Source organism: Esox lucius, chromosome 2 (assembly GCF_011004845.1).
Source record: "Esox lucius isolate fEsoLuc1 chromosome 2, fEsoLuc1.pri, whole genome shotgun sequence".
Classification (NCBI taxonomy): Eukaryota; Metazoa; Chordata; class Actinopteri; order Esociformes; family Esocidae; genus Esox; species Esox lucius.
In genome coordinates, this window is record NC_047570.1 from 1,394,475 (window position 1) to 1,415,111 (window position 20,637).

The 20,637-nt window shown below is 40.1% G+C and overlaps 1 protein-coding gene across 7 annotated transcripts in view; it reads right to left on the minus strand.

Moving 5' to 3' along the window:
* lrp4 (low density lipoprotein receptor-related protein 4) overlaps positions 1 to 20,637 on the minus strand; it is a 268,114-nt gene that overhangs the window by 142,435 nt on the left and 105,042 nt on the right. For all 7 annotated transcript variants that reach the window (XM_013132296.4, XM_020044527.3, XM_020044528.3 and 4 more), the window contains exon 3: positions 15,285 to 15,401. In XM_013132296.4, coding sequence (XP_012987750.2) covers positions 15,285 to 15,401 — 117 coding nt within the window. The remainder of the gene's footprint in view (positions 1 to 15,284; positions 15,402 to 20,637) is intronic.

Consider the following 20,637-nt stretch of genomic DNA (forward strand, 5'->3'; position numbering starts at 1 on the left):
ACCTTCTCCAGATCCTTCAGGTTACGGGGCTGTCGCTGGGCAATACGGACTTTCAGCTCCCTCCAAATATTTTCTATTGGGTTCAGGTCTAGAGACTGGCTAGGCCACTCCAGGACCTTGAGATGCTTCTTACGGAGACACTCCTTAGTTGCCCTGGCTGTGTGTTTCGGGATGTTTTCATGCTAGAAGACCCAGCCACGACACATCTCTTACTGAGGGAAGGAGGTTGTTGGCCAAGATCTCGTGATACATGGCCCTATCCATCCCCCCTCAATACAGTACAGTCGTCCTGTCCCCTTTGCAGAAAAGCAACCCCAAAAAATGATGTTTCCACATCATGCTTCACGGTTGGGATGGTGTTCTTGGGGTTGTACTCATCCTTCTTCTTCCTTCAAACACAGCGAGTGGAGTTTAGACAAAAAACTCTATTTTTGTCTCATCAGACCACATGACCTTCTCCCATTCCGCCTCTGGATCATCCAGATGGTCATTGGCAAACTTCAGACGGGCCTGGACATGCGCTGGCTTGAGCAGGGGGATCTTGCGTGCGCTGCAGGATTTTTATTCATGACGGCACAGTGTGTTACTAATGGTTTTCTTTGAGACTGTGGTCCTAGCTCTCTTCAGGTCATTGACCAGGTCCTGCTGTGTAGTTCTGGGCTGATCCCTCACCTTCCTCATGATCATTGATGCCCCACGAGGTGAGATCTTGCATGGAGCCCCAGACCGAGGGAGATTGACCATCATCTTGAACTTTTTCCATTTTCTAATAATTGCGCCAACAGTCTTTGCCTTTTCACCAAGCTGCTTGCCTATTGTCCTGTAGCCCATCCCAGCCTTGTGCAGTTCTACAATGTTATCCCTGATGTCCTTACACAATTCTCTGGTCTTGGCCATTGTGGAGAGGTTGGAGTCTGTTTGATTGAGTGTGTGGACATGTCCTTTATACAGGTAACGAGTTCAAACAGGTGCAGTTAATACAGGTAATGAGTGGAGAACAGGAGGGCTTCTTAAAGAAAAACTAACAGGTCTTACTTGTTGGTAGGTGATCAAATTCTTATGTCATGCAATAAAATGCTAATTAATTATTAACAAATCATACAATGTGATTTTCTGGATTTTTTAGATTCCTTCTCTAACAGTTGAAGTGTACCTATGTTAAAAAAAACAGACCTCTACATGCTTTATAAGTAGGAAAACCTCCAAAATCGTCAGTGTATCAAATATGGTCATACAATTTGAATTTCATCAAAAAGTGGATTTATTTCATTAATTCCATTCAAAAAGTGAAACTTATATAATGTATACATTCATTCCACACAGACTGATATATTTCAAGTGTTTATTTCTTTTAATTTTGATGATTAGAACTGACAACTAATGAAAACCCCAAATTCAGTATCTCAGAAAATTAGAATATTGTGAAAATGTTCAATATTGAAGACACCTGGTGCCACACTCTAATCAGCTAATTAACCCAAAACACCTGCAAAGGCCTTTAAATGGTCTCTCAGTCTAGTTCTGTAGGCAACACAATCATGGGGAAGACTGCTGACTTGACAGCTGTCCAAAAGACGACCACTGACACCTTGCACAAGGAGGGCAAGACACAAAAGGGCATAGCTAAAGAGGCTGGCTGTTCACAGAGCTCTGTGTCCAAGCACATTAATAGAGAGGCGAAGGGAAGGAAAACATATGGTAGAAAAAAGTGTACAAGCAATAGGGATAACCGCACCTGGAGAGGATTGTGAAACAAAACCCATTCAAAAATGTGGGGGAGATTCACACAGAGTGGACTGCTGCTGGAGTCAGTGCTTCAAGAACCACCACGCACAGAAGTATGCAAGACATGGGTTTCAGCTGTCGCATTCCTTGTGTCAAGCCACTCTTGAACAAGACACAGCGTCAGAAGCGTCTCGCCTGGGCTAAAGACAAAAAGGACTGGACTGCTGCTGAGTTATGTTCTCTGATGAAAGTAAATTTTGCATTTCCTTTGGAAATCAAGGTACCAGAGTCTGGAGGAAGAGAGGGGAGGCACAGAATCCATGTTGCTTGAATTCTAGTGTAAAGTTTCCACAGTCAGTGATGTCATCTGCTGGTGTTGGTCCACTGTGTTTTCAGAGGTCAACGCAGCCGTCTACCAGGAAGTTTTATATGTTTTAAGTTTTAAAAAACAAAGACCTTCATACATACAGACAAAATATCAAGTACCATGCCTCCGCACATGTTCTTTGGTCATTAGCGGCCATGTTTTTTTGACATTGGCCTCGCTCTGTTCAGTTTTGAAGACCATCATCCATAGATGGCAAATATGAAGCTGAAAGTATATGGCAAAAAGTCCATCATTGCGGACTTCATGGCTCCCATTGGGAAACATTTTCATAGTCAGCAGAAAGACCTTTGTATCAATTTTAAAGACTCTGGGTCACATGGGTGTGGTGAGCATCCAAAAAGTGCAACTTTGGAGGCTTGTGACAGGGCCACCTTGAGACTGATTTTCATGACACTGCACCAGAACCTGTGGACTTTGGCCAATTACTACCTTATACATTTGGGCTCCCATCCACCATTTTCTCTCACAGGAACTTGCAAAAAACACCTTATAATGGTCGACAAATAATAATAGTAATAATAATTAAATCTGCTAGCAGAATTGAGCTGGTTTCAGTGAACAGCACTTAACATCCTAATTGCACTATTTGCTCTGAGAAAAACACATGAACCCAGTAGCACCAAATGTGGCATGGATGATTTTTTTCAAAATGTCAATCCTGGTGATCTTTATGGTTCCCAATGGCACATTTGTGAGATTACCTTACACATCACTATTAAGAAATTTAACTCACATAGAGTGAGCAATGTGAGCTTGCAAATGTGGCCAACTCAATAGGTTCATTGGAATAGCTTGGTCCCATTTGGTCGTTTCATGATTGTAAACAAACCTATCCAGTTGAATTATAATACTACTTTGGGGTTAGGGGTTGTGTGCTTATATGTGCGAAACTAGGCCCTGCATGTTTGTTAGTCAACAGCAACCAGGTTTTTTCACGAACAGATTTCATTCATATAAATGTACAGACCTTCATACATACAGACAAAATATCAAGTACCATTTAGATTGGTCATTTGGGGCTAGAGGAAAAGTTTGAAGCATTTTAACATATTCAAAGTGACGGAATGAATGGGTTCCAATGGCAAATATACATATGGAGATGGAATTGTCTATCTCTTTTCAGGGCTCTAACTCAAGCGGGGTGAGTGTCATAACGTTTCTTATGTCGAAATGCTCTATGGTGCCACTGTGTGGTTAAATGATCATGCACATATTGTCGTCTAAAGATTGTGAACATATGTACAAAGTAAAAATATAGTCAGATTAAGTGTGTTGGAATTCTATGTCTAAATTCACATCTGTACATAAATTCTTAGGTCAATAGTGGCCATGTGTATTGCCTTAATGATCTACTATATACAAATTTTTAAGACATTTGTCCAAAGAAGCCAAATATTAAGTTATGTGAATATCGGTCATTTGATGCCATAGGAGTAGTGTTTTATGGGTTTTTCAAGAAAATCTAAATGGCTGAAAAACCATCATGGAAAAATTTAGCTAGATAGATACAACATTCAGAAGCTACGTTATAGCAAGCATAAACTAAAACTGTTTACGGTAATATTGCAACTGATTTTTAAAGGTATGCATCTGTGCATGCTTTATCAAAACCCCTTGGGCAGTAAGTGTTGGGGTTTCCACAATTCTCTCGTCTTTTCACTTGACGAGAAAGTCTGTTATTGTCACCAGTAGTTATTGTATCAATGTTATTCACGAATGAAAGAAAAACAAATGTTTTTGTAGCATGAAATGAAATAGCTTTGGCAGGGAAAAGTTCATCTTTAGTCTCGCTAGCAATTGCTCAATTCTACTAGGAAGTTTATAGAAACTAGTCACCTTATTACTGGCTAATAAGCTGTTAAAACGGCCATAATTGAAATATTAAAACTTGACGTGATGTTAATGCGTGACAAAATTATATAATGTCAAGAGGCTATACCGACACTCTGCAGATGTATAACTTGGTGGTGTAGTGGTTAAAGACACAGCCTTTCACGTGTGTGATCCGGGTTAGGTTCTTGGGAGAGCACCAACGATCAACGCTTTTTATTGTGGGCCGGCTAAACTAAGCTTACTTGGTTTCTTGTTTTTCTGGACCTTAGTCCATAGATGCCAAATATTAAGTAATGTGAAGATCGGACATTTGGATCGGAGTAACTCTTGAAGCATATTTTCACATATTAAAAATGGCAGAAAATTCATTAAGGCAGAGCTGATGGGCACAAATTGCAAATGTGCAGAATTCCTGAACTATCGCAAAATATTTGTTTGGCTTTTTTAAATATTTTATAAAGGTCCAGAGTCAAAGCTTTGTACTGGTATATTATACAGTATTGTTTGATGAAGTTATGGGAAATATATGCTGCTTAAAAAGTTGATAAACTGCTCTACTTAGTTCTGAGGAGAAAAGAGGCTTGAAAGATTCACACTTGCCAGAGAGCTGCTCTCTGTTTACACCCATTCAGCATAGTTCACACCCTCTTAGACCTTAAATAGCTGGTTGGGGTTAAGTATTCAAATGGGGACAGTGGCCTCGTGCTAAACTGGTCTGCTTGGTCTCTAATAAACACATACTATATCAAACCAAATTAAATAAGGAAATTAATGTTTTTTCACATGGACTTGATCCATCAGGTATAAACAGTACAGTGAAAGGTAAAGTGGCTTATCAGCAGGATTCATAAAATAGTAGCAGCAATGTAAGTGGAGATAGTTTGAGTGCAGATGGACAGTCACTGAGCCATTTTAGGGTTACTGATTAGGCATAATCACTCACACCTGGATGAATGACCAGTAGCGTATCAGGTAGCGTACTATCAAACTAAGTGAATTGCTCACTTTCGTGAAGACTATGCAAACATAATAGCTAAGCATAATCACACACCTGGATGAATGACCGGTCAACCAGGTAGCTTATTAGCAAACTAAATTACTTGCTAGCTAACTACCCAACACACAAGCTAGAAACAAGGAAATGTTAGCTAGCTGGTAAGTTAATGTTGTTACCTAGCTAGTTAACGTTAACACTAACGTCAGTAGCTATAGCTAGATAAATAGCAATACAAACGACTGAAACATTTTGAAAAGGAATTATCTGTAGCTAGTTAGCTAACGTTCGACTCGTATACATGTAGGAATGGTACAGTGGCGTACACAAAACAGACACCAATCAAACCACAATATTTATATTGCTGCTTTCACAACAGCTTATGCTAGACTCGAGTTGTATTCACTCTCGGAGAAGTTAGATAGACGTGTGCTCTACACAGACACTGATTCAGTGATTAGACACAAACATTTCTCTAGCACTACTCCCCCTAGGAATTTTAAGCACAATTCTCAGTGCATCATTGTAAGCCACTTGAAGTTTTTTAATTTTCGATTCTCTAAAATTACATCACAGGTGGGCAGTATACAGTGGTGTGCAATAGGTTTTGAAGAGTGAGATTTTAAGTGATAGTGTAGCGGGTTTGACCCATGACTACAACAGCCATTCAACAATGTCATTAGTGGACCCAGTAACTTGGGTAAAACCTATTTTGTGAAGATGTTGCTGGATAGTGCTGATGTTGTATTCTCCCAATACATTTTAATTTCTTAGTTCTATTTGTGTTGGCAACCATTGTATGACGAAATGTTGAAGTTGGGTATATGAAAAGGCTAATTGATACTCCATTTTACAAAGATTCTTGACTGTTGTTAGACTAGGGGAGCTTGACACAAATACACTGACTTTAAGACTACCCGGGTCTGAGACTGGGGCTGATGTTGTAAACATGCCTGAGATAAACCAAACTACTGACCATGTTGATGAAATTTTGGACAATGTTTCTGTGAGGAGTGAGAAGAATGTTGATTCTATTCAAAATAGAATGCTCAGGTCTAAAGATTTGACTTCATGGACTTCAAATGGTGAATTCATTTTCAAAGCAGAGGTTATTTAGGTTTTGCACCTGTTGGATCTGGTTAAAAGTGTGACAGCAACCACTAAAATTGCTGACACTAGAAGGGTGGTTCTTAGAGGCCATGCCATGTCTAAACATCCCTTTTACAACTATTCCAAATGAGCTTGTAAGAAGTCAAATCAATTTGTAGAAACAAACGCCTGGCGACACACTGTATTATTTAGCCACATCCCAGGCACCTACTTCCTGTACCACACCCCCTGCAACTGATTATCAATCAACCAAAGCTTTCTTTGTATCCCCTACCATAGACCCCTCAAAATGGCTTCCATTTTAATGTGTTTTTATTTGATTTGATCATTTGTGATTCATTGTATATGTTTTTGCCTTGGCTTGTTATACAATTGCCTTTAGTTTTGAATAATAAAGCAGGCACAAGATATACTTAACTGACTATTTCTTTAAGAACCATGACACAAATTAAATGATTCACCTGATTTAGCATGCTGTATACACTTAAACCTTTGTCTATCAGGCTTACTGTGATACATCTTAGATACAAACTTGGAGACTAACATATAATTATTTCATATATCATCAGTATAAAAAGACATAACATATTTGTAACTCAGACCTCTTGTCATTTGATAGAGAAAGAACACAATGTTGCCCACAAGTGGTCGAAGTCACATCCTGGACTTGTTTTGAGCTGTATTCCACACTCTCAGGTTTGCAGAAAAGCCTTGATTGACTTGGGAAAATACATAAAATCTGTGGAGTTTCCAAAACTGTCATAAAACCTTCTGACGCTGTTATCTGTGATGTAAACAGCCAGCCAATGTTCTCTGGGGTGATTAGTTGGGTGCATATTAATCATCAATGATGGTACATCTCGGACAGGTCCACCAAGTAGTTGGTCACATGCCAGCACACCATAGAAATTAGTACTAGATGAAAATTGGTTCACCAGTCAACTCTCATTTAATTTAATCTGTTTGGGTAAAGTTTCCTAATAGTAGTCAACCATGACTTGCCTCCGGTTGGACACTTCAATAATGTAGTCAAAAGTGTTATAAACAACCAAATTAATCGTGTGGGGTAGTGCTTGACTGAACCTCATCTCAAGTCGGACATTCCCAGACTTAATCAGGGATAGGTGTTGACTGCATTCCTCATCCGGTGCACAGTTGAATGCATAAAGAGCATAGCCGTGTAAGAAGTCTTTATGTCCACGCCATTCACTATAAACAGGGCTGATCATTTAGAAAGTAGTACTAATCGCTGAATAGGCAGCCCTTTTCAGAAATACTGTATCTCCTGCAGGGTCCATAACATCCATGTGGCCTGTGGTGCATTTGAAAAATAAACCGGCTGAAAATTGTGTCTTTAAAGTATCACTTCCATAATTCAGAATCCTCGCAATAACAGCTCTGAAGGGGGATGTGTTGCTACTTTGACTAATTACATGATCACCCAAGGAGATGTCCACTTGTAAAAATAGAGTGGCTATCGGGTAGTTGATAACCCCAGCACTGGCTCCCATCCGGTTTAGTGATTTTACAAGAAAAACAGTAATGCTCGTTTTAGGACCCAAGAAACAAATAGCGTTGTTAGCAGATCTCACAGTGAACCTCGACGGCTGCATGGTCGTATCCCAAAAAACTGTAAAAAACCTAGGCCTTACCCTTGACCCTGACCTCTCCTTTGAAGAACATATAAAATGTCTCAAGAGTTGCTTATTTTCATCTTCGAAACGTTCTATCAAAAACTGATGCAGAAAAACTAATCCATGCTTTCGTTACTTCTAGACTAGATTACTGCAATGCTCTTCTCTCTGGTTATCCACACAAACTAATAAATAAACTTCAATTAGTGCTGCACACGGCTGCTAGAAAAAAAATGTGAACACATTACTCCTGTCCTAGCGTCCTTACGCTGGCTGCCTGTGTGATGGCAATTTCCAAAGTCCAATCTATTTACGAAAATGGTAGGTAAGACAGAGGAAAACTCAAATGCACAATAAACAGTTTTACTCTTGCAAGGAGAGAATACACAGGTTACAAAGTAACAATGAATAATCTCTAAATCAGTATAGGAAATGCATCGGTATATAAGGAGGGAAAAAGGGGGTGTGGTGTCCCATGTCAACCAAACACACCCTTTGTTCTATCACATGTCCTGGGCTTGACACAAGGGACATGGTGTCTTCCCTCATGTGGTTAACTTTCTTAACCCTTAAGGGGGAATTAAAGCATCTGAGCAACCTACTGATAGGTAGATGATTAACCCTAAAGATACTTGTGGCCAATCAAGAATGTCCCCTAGGACAAAACCCAGATCCCCTCTCCCACACTCCTCTATGCATTTAAACATTGGGACTCAGTCCTTTACCCAGAATATATTTTATCAGGTTACAGAAATGTCCCTAACACCTGTTAGGGTTAGGGCTGATTTTAAGGTTTTACTCTTAACCTATAAACCAATACATGGACTTGCTCCTACTTACCTTGCTGAAATGATCCAGCCATACATACCTACACGTAACCTACGATCGCAAGATGCAGGCCTTTTAATTGTACCTAGAATTTCTAAACAAACAGCTGGCGGCACGGCTTTTTCTCATAGAGCTCCACTCCTGTGGAATGATCTGCCAATTAAGGTTAGAAATGCAAACTCAGTGCAAACTTTCAAGTGTCTACTAAAAACTCATCTCTACAGCACGGTTTATAATTAGGTGTAGCCTGGCCCGGGGGCGTGAAGGTGACCAGTAGGCTTGATACTGTCCACCCTTGCTGTCTTGCCAGGTGGGCTCTCGTCGCCACTGGGATGCCCTCCCTCCAATGCCTTTCGGGGGAAGAGTCACTGGCTTGTTGTTGTCTCTCTGTTGTGCACTTGTGCAATTGGGCTGTACGCAGCTGGCAATACACAGCCCTCTTTAAGGGGGTTGCGGTTGGTGGTGTCCCTTTGGTTGATGCCTGGCAATGTGGGTGGATTGATTTCCTGCCTGTTGGGCCCTGTCCGGGGCCTGTCGCCGGACCCCCCCGTCTCAGTTCCAAGGTGTTACGCTGCTATATTATTGTGCTGGGGGATATGAGGAATGCACTACTAACTTTTCTCAGTCTCCTCCAGTTTTACATTTTAGGAGGAGATGAGGTCCTGGTCCACACCTGCGGAGTACCTGGTTTAGGGGGCCAGTTGCTGTCCCTGTCCTTGTCCACCTGGTCATACTTCTGACCTAGTCTAGAATCAAATAGACTCTGGATTTAGCACAGATAAATGTATTTATTATTCTAATTGGACTCTTAATATTTCACCCGGCACAGCCAGAAGAGGACTGGTCACCCCTCTGAGCCAGTCCTTCGGCCTTCTTAGGGAGTTTTTCCTAGCAACTGAAATCAAACACTACTGTTGTTTGCTCCTTGGGGTTTAAGGCCGGGTGTCTCTGTAAAGCACTTTGTGACAACTGCTGTTGGAAAAAGGGCTTTATAAATAAATGTGATTGATTGACATGTAGGTACAGCAAAGTATTATTCAGATCAATGTAATTTTCACTATTTCCAGCAATGAAGAACTCCAGAGGGGCTGTTTCTGACATTACCGATAGGGTTGGTATTTCAATGTATGTTTTTTTTCTCAATAGATGTCTATGTGAAATGAACTGAGAATAAATCCAACTGATTTCATATATCACCAGAAATACGGTGTATGAGTGCCATCTTTAAACAAGAAACCAGGCTAGCCTAGTTCAGCCGGGCCTCAACAGAAAGTACTGCCCAGGTCGAACCCGGGTCGCCCACGTAAAAGGCTGTGTCGCTAACCACTACACCAGTTTAATAACTGGTGATGATTTCATATTTCCAAGTTTAGTCGTGTTTTGGGTCAAGAGACCCAAATGCGTTTTCACCCCATGTAAAAGTCCGATACCACATATGCAGGTATTGGAATTCTATCAAAGATACTTACCTATCACCTTTCAAATCTATACCTTTGGCAAATGTTGTGGTATAGCTCGAACTCAAATTGTTTGGATAGATATGCCTCGATGAGATACTAGCCAGCGTTATGCAGAAACCTCCATCACACATGCTGATCGCAGTCACTGTACATGACGTGGTCCAGCAAATCCTTGTTTTTTTATCCTGTTTGTAGGTCAATGACGATGATATCCAACTGTTTCTCAGGCCAACCAAGCCATTTCATGAGAAATAATGTCTTACCTTTCTGTACTTTCTCATCCAGAATTGCTTCAACTTTAAAAGTGTTATCCTTTGCCACGATTACTTTCAGTAATTCCTGTTCATAAAAGGCCCCAACGATTACATCACCATCGTAATCTTTTTTCTATATATTCTATATAAAGGCAGGCACCCTAGGAACGCATTCCGTTACTGTAAAATCTTCATCTGTGTACCCTTTTTCATAACCCTTGGTAAACACCCCTTGCAACTTTGAGAGTCTCACAGTATATATGACTTTCAGTCAGCTGTGCTTGAAAACCACTTGCATTCAAAGCCTTGACCATCACGTTTCAGTCACAGTGTTAAAACTGTCTCCACAATGTCATTATAATGGAACTCAAAAAACACCAGAATGTCTTCTCTGGCTTGGGTGGTCCACTTCACATCCGATGCATGCTTTGTGGAGAAAAGCCACAACGTTTTCCAGGATCATACCCACTGTGGCTTTGATGATCTTTAAAACCTGTGGTGCAAGGCATTCGTCCATTTTGTGATAACTCTTGTCAACATTTGACAGGTATGATAGATTAAGAGGTCCTAGCTGAGTGCCAAGCCGGTCAAGCCAATAGCAGTTTCTTGGTGGGTAAGACAGTTGAATCGAGGAGTCAGGGTCCAGGACAGCATAGCCGGATTCAGCGTTGTCATCCAAGGCGTCACACTGCCAGTCCTCAGCCATAGGTTCTTCAAACTCCAGTTGGTTGTATTCTTGAGACGTTTTGTAAAGTCTGTTGGCTGGTTGATAGTCACAGGTGGACTGTCTGTTTTAATGCTGTGTTGAGGACTGTATTAGCTTAAGGCGGGGCTTCAGGGTTGTACGTCAGTTGAACAGTGTGCAGTCACACTCTAACTTACCTACATTTTCCGGAAATAGCTCCAATCTAATAGAGTCATACTGCTTCAGTCCTTCGATGACTTTAAACAACACATCTACCGTATTATGTGTGCCCTGTTTTGGCCCCAAATAAAACACTTTTCGAAAGGTGTTCCATAAACTAGCACTAAAGGTCATTTGATCAGTCAAACCCTGTTTAAACACTTCACCTTCAGACATTTCATAAAATGTGACTTGAAAATGTATCCACCAGTTTGCCCGTCTTCCAACTTTCACTCCTGAGCCAATATATATCCTAATGTAGTTAATGAATCCGAGCTCAGTGCTGCATCAGTTTCTTCGGGGGTGGCATCTTCATCATGTCATCGCCACCCAAATGTATTCTCTTGCCAACTTGTTGTGCAGCTGTTAATCTTCACAGGTGTTTCAAACCCAATGCTGATCGCTGTAGAATCCGCAATGTTTTGTAATGTACACGTAGATTTACTCAGGCTAGTCTGAATGATCAACACCTAGGGTCTGTGTGGTTTAAATAAACCGACCACGCCAGCCACCTTATGCGTCGTAAAAACAAGAGAGGCCACTGGTTATACTGGTTATAGATCATCTGTTGTTCACACCTACAAATTGTCGTAACACCGATTGCCTGTGGGATTAAAGATAACCGAACCCTGGCGCCCTACTGTTAAACAACAAACGACTTATCGTAACATCTTTTGCCTAGGGAATTTAACATTCCTGAACCCTGGCGCCCTATTGTTAAACATCGGCCTTATCTTAACACTGAATGTCTGGTGAATTTAACATCCCCAGAACCCTGGAGCCCTATTGTTAAACATCAAAGCCACCATAAATTACATACCACACACCTCCATACCATATTTCATACCCCAGACATGCATACTTCATACAGGAAGTTACAACCCCTAACATATGTCACACAGGAAGTACCACCCCGGAACATACGTCACACCGGAAGTCCCACCCCTGCATATGTCACTCAGGAAGTCCCACCCCCCAACTGGAGGTCCCGCCTACCTGTCAATCAATCATCCAAAGTGACAGAATGTCCAATATAAATTACTACCGTTTTCTTTCAAACCCTCTCATTCCTATAATCAAACATTGTAAAGATCAAAGCTCACGCAGTCCTGAAGTCAATCATCTATCAGAGCGCAAAAAGGGTTAGGAGTTCGAAAGTTCAAAATGGTAGCAGAATAGGTTGGGTATGTGTGCAAATGTAAAAATGCAGCATTACTGTAGTTACTAAAATTGTGTTTACTAAAATATTATGAACAGAGTGAATTAAATTATACAATTTACTTTTTACTGCTTAACCTGCATTGATAAATGTTTTATAATAGCAATAAGGCATCTTTGGGGTTTGTGGTATATTGCAAAGTTATGCCAAGGTATATTGCCCAGGTATGCCCAGGTCATTCTTCAAAGCTTTGTTCCTGGGCAGAGCATGATATACTGGTCATATACCATATCCTCTTGTGATTATTGCTTAAGTATTTAGAATATAAAGTATACTACAATATTTCATAGCAAGTATTAGAAATGTTCAGTGTGCAGTAAACTGTTATATTCTACAGTTTAATACAAATCTCTTACAAATCTAGTGTTGTAAATATGCATACAAAACAGAAAAGAAACTCTAAACCCAGCAGCTATCAACTGCACTCTATTCCAACGACAGTAATTAAGGAGCTACTTCCTTAATTAGTGCTTGCTCCATGTTTTGGAAAAGCACCTTGTGACAACTGCTGATGTAAAAAGAGATTTATAAATACATTTAATTGGCTGATTGATTGATAATCACTTCCAGAGGTGCTTCAACAAAGTAAAGACATGTAAATGTGAGTTGGTTTTTTTTTAAATACATTTGGGGAAAAAAGTATTTACTTTATCCAAGTTTGCTGCCTGAAGCTATAAGAAATCAAAAGCTTCCATAGACCATCAAGGATTCTCCTCCCTGTCTCGTACCTACCTTTCCCTTTTCTCCATAAATATTAAATAATAAAAACAACAACAGCAGAGGAAAAGAAATGAGAGAAGACAAAAAGACAGGGAGAAAAAATAAAGCAAAAAAGGCCTGAAATAATAAGTAGGCATGGGAGCAAGGGAGGGGGAAATTTACAGGGTATGAAGATGAAAAATTCATAGCTGGCTCATGGCAGACCCCCCATCAGGACAGAACTACGTCTGGCTCCTGAAATATGGGTCAGACACAGGGAGTGAAGGAGGGAACAAGAAAATAAGAGCGAGAGCAACATAGAAATAGAGATAATCCAAATCAGAGAGAGCACAAGTGAGACAAAGTTTGAAAAATTACAAGGGCAAAGGAATAGAGATAACCTCCATAAAGAGTTTTCTGGAAATGGGAATGAGGGAATGTGAGAATTGAAGAAACAGGGAGAAAGAATCATAATAGAACAGAACACAAAGGATGTAGGGGTGTTGTGAACTAAAATCTAGTTCAACAACAGGGTTAGTTAGGGGCAGTGATGTACTCTAGGTTTCATTATACATGAGTCCCCACAACATTGTGAAAATGGCATTTTGTCCCCCCCACTTTTCATCCAAAGAATTCTATTTATAAGAAAACCCAAAAGTTTTTGCTTAAGCTAGGATGGTAAGAAATTGCGAAATTTGTAATTCCAATGGGTTTTTGGACAATGCTAATGTTTTGCATGCTGGCCAGCAAACAATCTAACACATTAATATTATGTTCACCTCACTCACAGCTAGCACCGGGTTGACACCAGCCAAGGAAACACTTAAGTTTTTTTATGCACAGAGAGTGCTACATCTAGCTAGCTATGAGACATTGTAAGATATAGCTAGGTAACTAACTGCCTTAATAGATCTCTTGAAAAGTTAACGTTACATGTAGTTCCCTAGACAGGTAGCTGCATCTGACTCTTCAACCTAATGTGGAACTTACATATCAAACATTGCCATCAGGTTCTGCAGGTGTCAACGTAGATCAAGCTGTTCATGTCATATTCTGTACTGCATTTTAACAGGATCAGATGGTGACCGTGACAGGGGTCCCTGTCACAGCAGGATCAGACAGCCAGGGAGAAAAGGCCAATCGTGCAGCTCAGGTTAAATGTTGCTGCATAGCAGTAGTTTATAGTAGTGGTTAACTTGTGGACACTTTTGACCATTACACCTATTTGAGCTTGTTGGATATCCCATTCCAAAACCACAGGCATTTGAAAAAAATATACGTCCTCCTCACATTTGAAATCAAACCTTCACCCCTGGTTAGGGGTATGCTCTAGCATGGAAATCCCGGCTTATTGTGACACCTTGTAGTTACTGTGTGAGTATTAAAACAGCATGATGGATGTTGTACTGGTGTTGGTGACATGCATCTCCTCACAGCATGGCCAATGCAGACAAATGTCCTCGGCACAAGCCAATTTTGAGAGATGTGGGGTGGTTTGTGTCTGTGTATGAGCATGTAGACACATTTGCATGTGTTTGGTCATACCTTAAAGCACATAAAATCATTCAATTAGAATATAACATTGTTTATTCTTTTTAAATCTCCCTCATCAGCCAAAGTGTTGTTAAAAATAAATAGCCATACACACAACATAGGGTGGTACAGTGTGTATAGTGGTGGGACCAGGCAAATGTACACAATAAAAACCTTCACACAGACGGCCTGTGAAACTTCCAACCCGTTGAGTCACTTTGGATAAAAGCAGTGGCCTGCTGGACACATTGTTCATTTTGTCTGACCACCAACTACATCTCAACACAGAAAAAACTTTGACACTGGCAGCAGGAGTTGATAGGGAAACGCAATTGGCCTGTGCATAACGTGTAGTGTGCACTCATTTTGACCAGGGGCCATAGGGATATGTTCAAAAGTAGTACACTATGTATGGAATTGGATGCCATCTGGGACAAAGAATATAAGTGCATGCAATATAATTATGCACTAACTCATGATGTGTAATAACATGGCAGTATTAATATCAGTGTATGAATTAGATTAAACTCTATAAATCTACGGATGGCAGACAGGCACAGCCTATTTCAGTTTCTTCAAGGAATATGTGCACAGACATGAATGCATGCATAGCACAAATTATATTGTAAACAGTAGAGGCCTTTAAAACAAACAGTTCACTCAAGATGACCGCTCATTACGTGTGTGTGTAACAGAGGCTTACGACAGTCCTGTTCATCTGAGTCGTCCTCACAGTCGTTGTCCCCGTCACACACCCATGAGCGGCGGATACATTTCCCGTTGTCACAGTGGAAGTCCAATGGAGAGCAGGTGGGAAGCACTACAAAGGAAAAAAACACTGTAATTATCACATTTGAATCAAAGTACCACACATACTCACGTGCGCATAACAGTGAACCACTGCCACATGGACACAGTAAATAAATAGCAACACTGTTCTATACATTCTATTCCTATGCAGTTCATTGAATCCAATATGAATTTTCTGGGAAGAGTAAGAAGAATAGAACGTTTAGGAAATAGTAATTAGTTATACAACTAGCACCCCTTCACTTAGTCCCAAACACATTTCTCACCAATGTCTTAATATCCGCTCAGACTCTGCTGAACCCATCACAGAAAGACTGGTTCTTTGTCATCCTCAGGTAATTAAATTACCATGGGCATAGGAGAAGGAACAGCAAGGATATATTATATAAGACTCTCTTTCCTATAGAACTATAGGCCCGTAATATAGAAAAACACAAATGTGTTAGTTAATGTGAGGTATAAAAGATTGACCATCCAGCATCGACAACATAAAAAATTCATGCATTTGCTGTGTAAAGCAGCCCATGTGGCAGACAGCTCTAGAGTCTGGACTAACTGAATGATGAATAAATGAATAACGTGTGTGTCTGAGTGTGTGTCACATAGACACCATAGAGTCACCAGGGAGAGGAAAGCCCTGCTGACCCATATATCCCTTCTCAGCTCTGCTTTATTGAGAGAAAGCAAGAAACACAAAACAAGAGAGATCCGGAGAGAGATAGAAAGAGAGACAAAAAAACTCAGAGAGATAAAGAGAAAAAGAAAGATACAAAAATTAGCATTAAAAATAGCTACATGCAGTGAGACAGTGTGAGAGAAAGTTGGAGAAAAACTTTGGAATGGTGCTTGTCTTGAAACAGTTACACAGTGATCAAAGTCACACAGAGAAAGAGAGAGGCAGTCAACATCATAAAAAATAATATAAAAATCTGTCCCATGTGCACACTATTCCCTATGTAGTTCATAGGGACTAGGGTGCCATTTAGGACATAACTAAGAACACAGCCTCCTAAAGCATGTTTCCAGGCCCAGAAAACATATTCTGAAGACTCCAATCATGTTTAATCCTACAAGATTTATTCACCATCACACCTCATTACCACCAGCTTTTATGTGATGGAATGAAGCCCAGTATCTTTGTACACATGAAATCCATCCCAAATGGCACCCTTAATTCCTCATTTATTGCACTACTTTGGACCGAAGGTAGTGCAACGCAGAGAATAGAACACCATTAGGAACACAAACCGACACCACCAAGATCTTAAGTCTTGGGAAAATTATCAATAATTTGGGTTTACTGTAGAACAAATTGAAAGATAAGGTACACAACTGTGGTATTTTGTCAATAATTCCCTTCTCACTCCCCCCATAAAACACAAACACACACGCTTGCTCGCTCTCCAAAGTGATAAAATGTATAGTGGCCACAATAGTGCAGTAGTTGCAGTGAGTTTACAGTCAGTTAAATAAGTGACATGGAAAATGAAACAGGTCAGTCAACACTGAAGAATTACTCTAGAAGTGAAGCCCGTTAGCCAGGTGTCAGATTTCAAAAGCGATCATCCTAAATCGGACAAGATTACATATATCACTTAATTCTTTCCGGAGATGTATGTAGTTTGGATACAGCTCTTCTTTCTGTTAAAAACATGCACATGCACCTCCATTGCGTAAAAAACAATGTGCTTAAACACAGCTTCAAGGTGCAGTCTCCACAGCAGTGTGCGGTGTAATCTTCTGTACACACTCTGACCAGTCTAAGGCTATTCCTGGAGAGCCACAGGATTCCAAGTCACATTCCAAGGAGGGTTCCTACACACCTGCCATTCTGCAACGTGTGCACACACAAGGGTCACTTGGAAAGAGGGTGATGGATGTGGATGGACGGGTCAGGTTGATCACAGATTATCCTGTGACTTTACTGAAACTATACAGAGGCAGGGCAAAGAGGAAGAAGAACTGTGTATGTGTATGGGCATGTGAATGCATATACTACCATACCAAGTCCAGATGTCCTCACTACTATAGTAAACCATGGCAAACCATGACTAGTGAAGACATTTTGACGGTCCTCACAGAACCAAAAACAAGATTTGTTAAAAATGATATAATTTCTAATGGAAATCAATGGTGAACCAATTATTTTCTCTCACAAGTATACTAAAGCAAGTGTGTATGTAAGAGAGACAGAGACGGAAACCAATAACAAGGAGAGGTTTGTACAAGTCTATCTTTCTCCCCTCCTCTTTCCTCTCCCACTCTGCCCTTAGGAAGAGGAGGCCATTTCATGGAGATGCATTGGGGAGGTTTTAAATGGTTCAGAGGAGCAAAGTTTATGGTCTCTACTTTGCTGATATACAACAAACAACCCTAATGGGAGCAATATGCCTAAATGTCGCTTAGCACACCAGTATAACAGGATAATGGGAGGAATAGGTAAGGTGCTATATCGCAAAAATGTGTATTTCTAATCACACTTTAACTGCTTAACTATTCACCTATACATATTAGCATGTTAAGTTATTTTATGTTGTTGCTAGCCTAAACTAGACATTAATTTCGATGCCAGTCACATTTCCACTAAAATAAAGCATAACTAACAACTTCTATCATAAGCATTAATAAATTACATATCTGATCCTGATTAATGTTTGTTGATAAACATCTCTGGCTACCTTGTCTACCTTTTGCCATTGCCAATATAAGTTATCTACCTTATGGCCTTTGGAAATAATTTAATAAAGTCTATTGTATTTGGCTGTGGCCAACAACTATCAAACAATAAACCAGGCAAGCCTAGTTCAGCCGGATCACAATAAAATGTGTTAATTGTGGATGCCCTCTCAAGAATCGAACCTGGGTCGCCCATGTGAAAGGCATAGTCGATAACAACTACACCACCAAACTGCATGCCTTCTGGGCTTTAGTATAGCCTCTTCGTATTATATTATTTTCACTCATTAACATTACGCCAAGTTTGAATATTTTGTTAGACACCATTTACCAGCGTTAAACTGAGTAACGTTTCTTATTACGTTTACCTTCACCACAAATAGTATCTACGAACTGTATGACTTTTGCCACTGGCCGTTTTAAAAGCTTATTAGCAAGTAATATGTCACTAGACGCCATTATAGTGTTAAACTGAGTAACGTTTCTTATTAAGTTTACCACAATCACAAATAGCGTCTATGAACTTCATGGCTTTTGCCACTGGCCGTTTTAACAGCTTATTAGCCATTCATGAATGACATTGATACAATAACTATTGTTTCAATATAGTTGACGATAACTTACTTTTTTGTCAAGTGAACAAACAAGAGAATCGCGTAGCCAGCGAAGTGCTTGTCTATCCTGAACAAATCCTGAGACATAATTCGAAAATCTACCAGAAATATTTGCAACATAGTAAACAGTTTCATATTAGGCTTCCCAATATTAGACTACTCAAGGTTGTAGCCAGCAAGGTTTTTGTCAATCCTGGACAAATCCTCTTTTGCCACTGGCCGTTTTCACAGCTAATTAGCCATTTGTGAATGACATAGATACAGTATCTATCAATATAGGTGACGATAACTAGTGATGGCCATTCGAGGCTTCATTTGCGTTATTTTAGCAGCAGGATATTATGCTGGCAGCACTCAGATTTTCTTTATCACAATAAAGGCCATAACTGAATTGTATAAGGCAATACGGTTAACAATCTAGTCTGTGAAAAAGAAAAGACGAGAATAACATTGGAACGGACATTAAACAAAATGTACAGACATGATTGTTAACTATATTAACTAGTTCAATGATGGCTTTTATTTTGAAAAATAAAATCTGAATTAGCACTGCTAGCCTAATACCCTGCTGCTAGAAGAACAGTAATGAAGCCTTGAATGGGCATTACTAACGATAACTGACTGTTTGTCAAGTGAAAAGACAAGAGAATCGATAAGCCAGCAAAGTGTTTGTCTATCCAGAACAAATCCTAATATCCACCAGAACCGTATTACTTTAGGCTTCCTATTACGTAGCTACATAAAGGGGTAGCCAGCAAAGTTCTGTCCTGAACCTCAGGCATAATGCGTTTTGACTGTTACAGGAGGCGAACGCGGGACCTGTTGTGTAGGAGCCTGCGTCTCAAACCACTACTCTATTTAACAAGGGGTAGTCACTCACTGACTCACTCACTCAGTAAGAGACATTCGCTCTTCTTAGCCGGCTCCGCTTATGCGGTCCGGCAAAAAGCTGCTACTTTGCAGGCCCTTACCTGAACCCCAATTCTAACCACGTTAGCCTTATATTCAAAGTACAATACCTTGAAAAGCATAGGTGTGATTTGGTGTTGGATAATATGCCTGCACCTTTCCAGAGGGGCTGATGGGTGTTTTAAACAGAATCCTAACATAATTGTCATTGTCTTGATGAGGAGTACAATGTTAGAAGATGGTAGAGCTATTGGATCATAGAACAGCAATTTTCTATTTAGATGTAAATGGGAAAATAGATTCTGCCAGTCATGGTGATCATTTGAGAGGAGACAATTGGCGTTTGAGTTTTTAATTACAATGAAACTGCCATTTTAGAAGCTACACACTCCTTACATGACTTTTCCTAAGTAGGTGTGACAGAATTCAGGAAACAGGGCTTAAGTCGCATGTCACTACTTTTCAGGAGAGCCGTTTTTAAGAAAAACATATTCTGGGTCATTTTGTCTTTTTCGCAGCAATGCCTTCTTGAAGTTGTCAACTTTAATGTGACTTAACTAACTAGTATGCAAAGTGTAAATGCAAAATTCAAACCCTTGTTTTACCATCGGAAAATACACAACTTTTCCTGTATTGGCTGAGATAATGAAGGGGCTGGACATGCTGATATACTCAGTTATATCAAGTCACTGGCTTATAACGCAACTACTTGGTCAGTATCATTGCGATCCTGGGAATTTTAAACATGGACAAGTGCGAACGCGTTGCTAGAACTCTCAATCACTGCCCAGAATTAACAAATCTGAATGGGAACAAGTTGTGAGAGAATACTTTCTGGAGGACAATGATGCCATTACCCTCTCAGATTTGTTTAACTTATTTTGGTAATTAGCTACCTGACTGACCAGGTGTGTGTTTGTGATTATGACCAGGTACTATGGGCAGACAAAAAAAAGATGTGGACAATCCAGTCCATCAGTACAGTAATACTGCTAAAGTGGCTGTCCACCTGCACTTAAACTACCTGCACTTAAATTGCTGCTACTA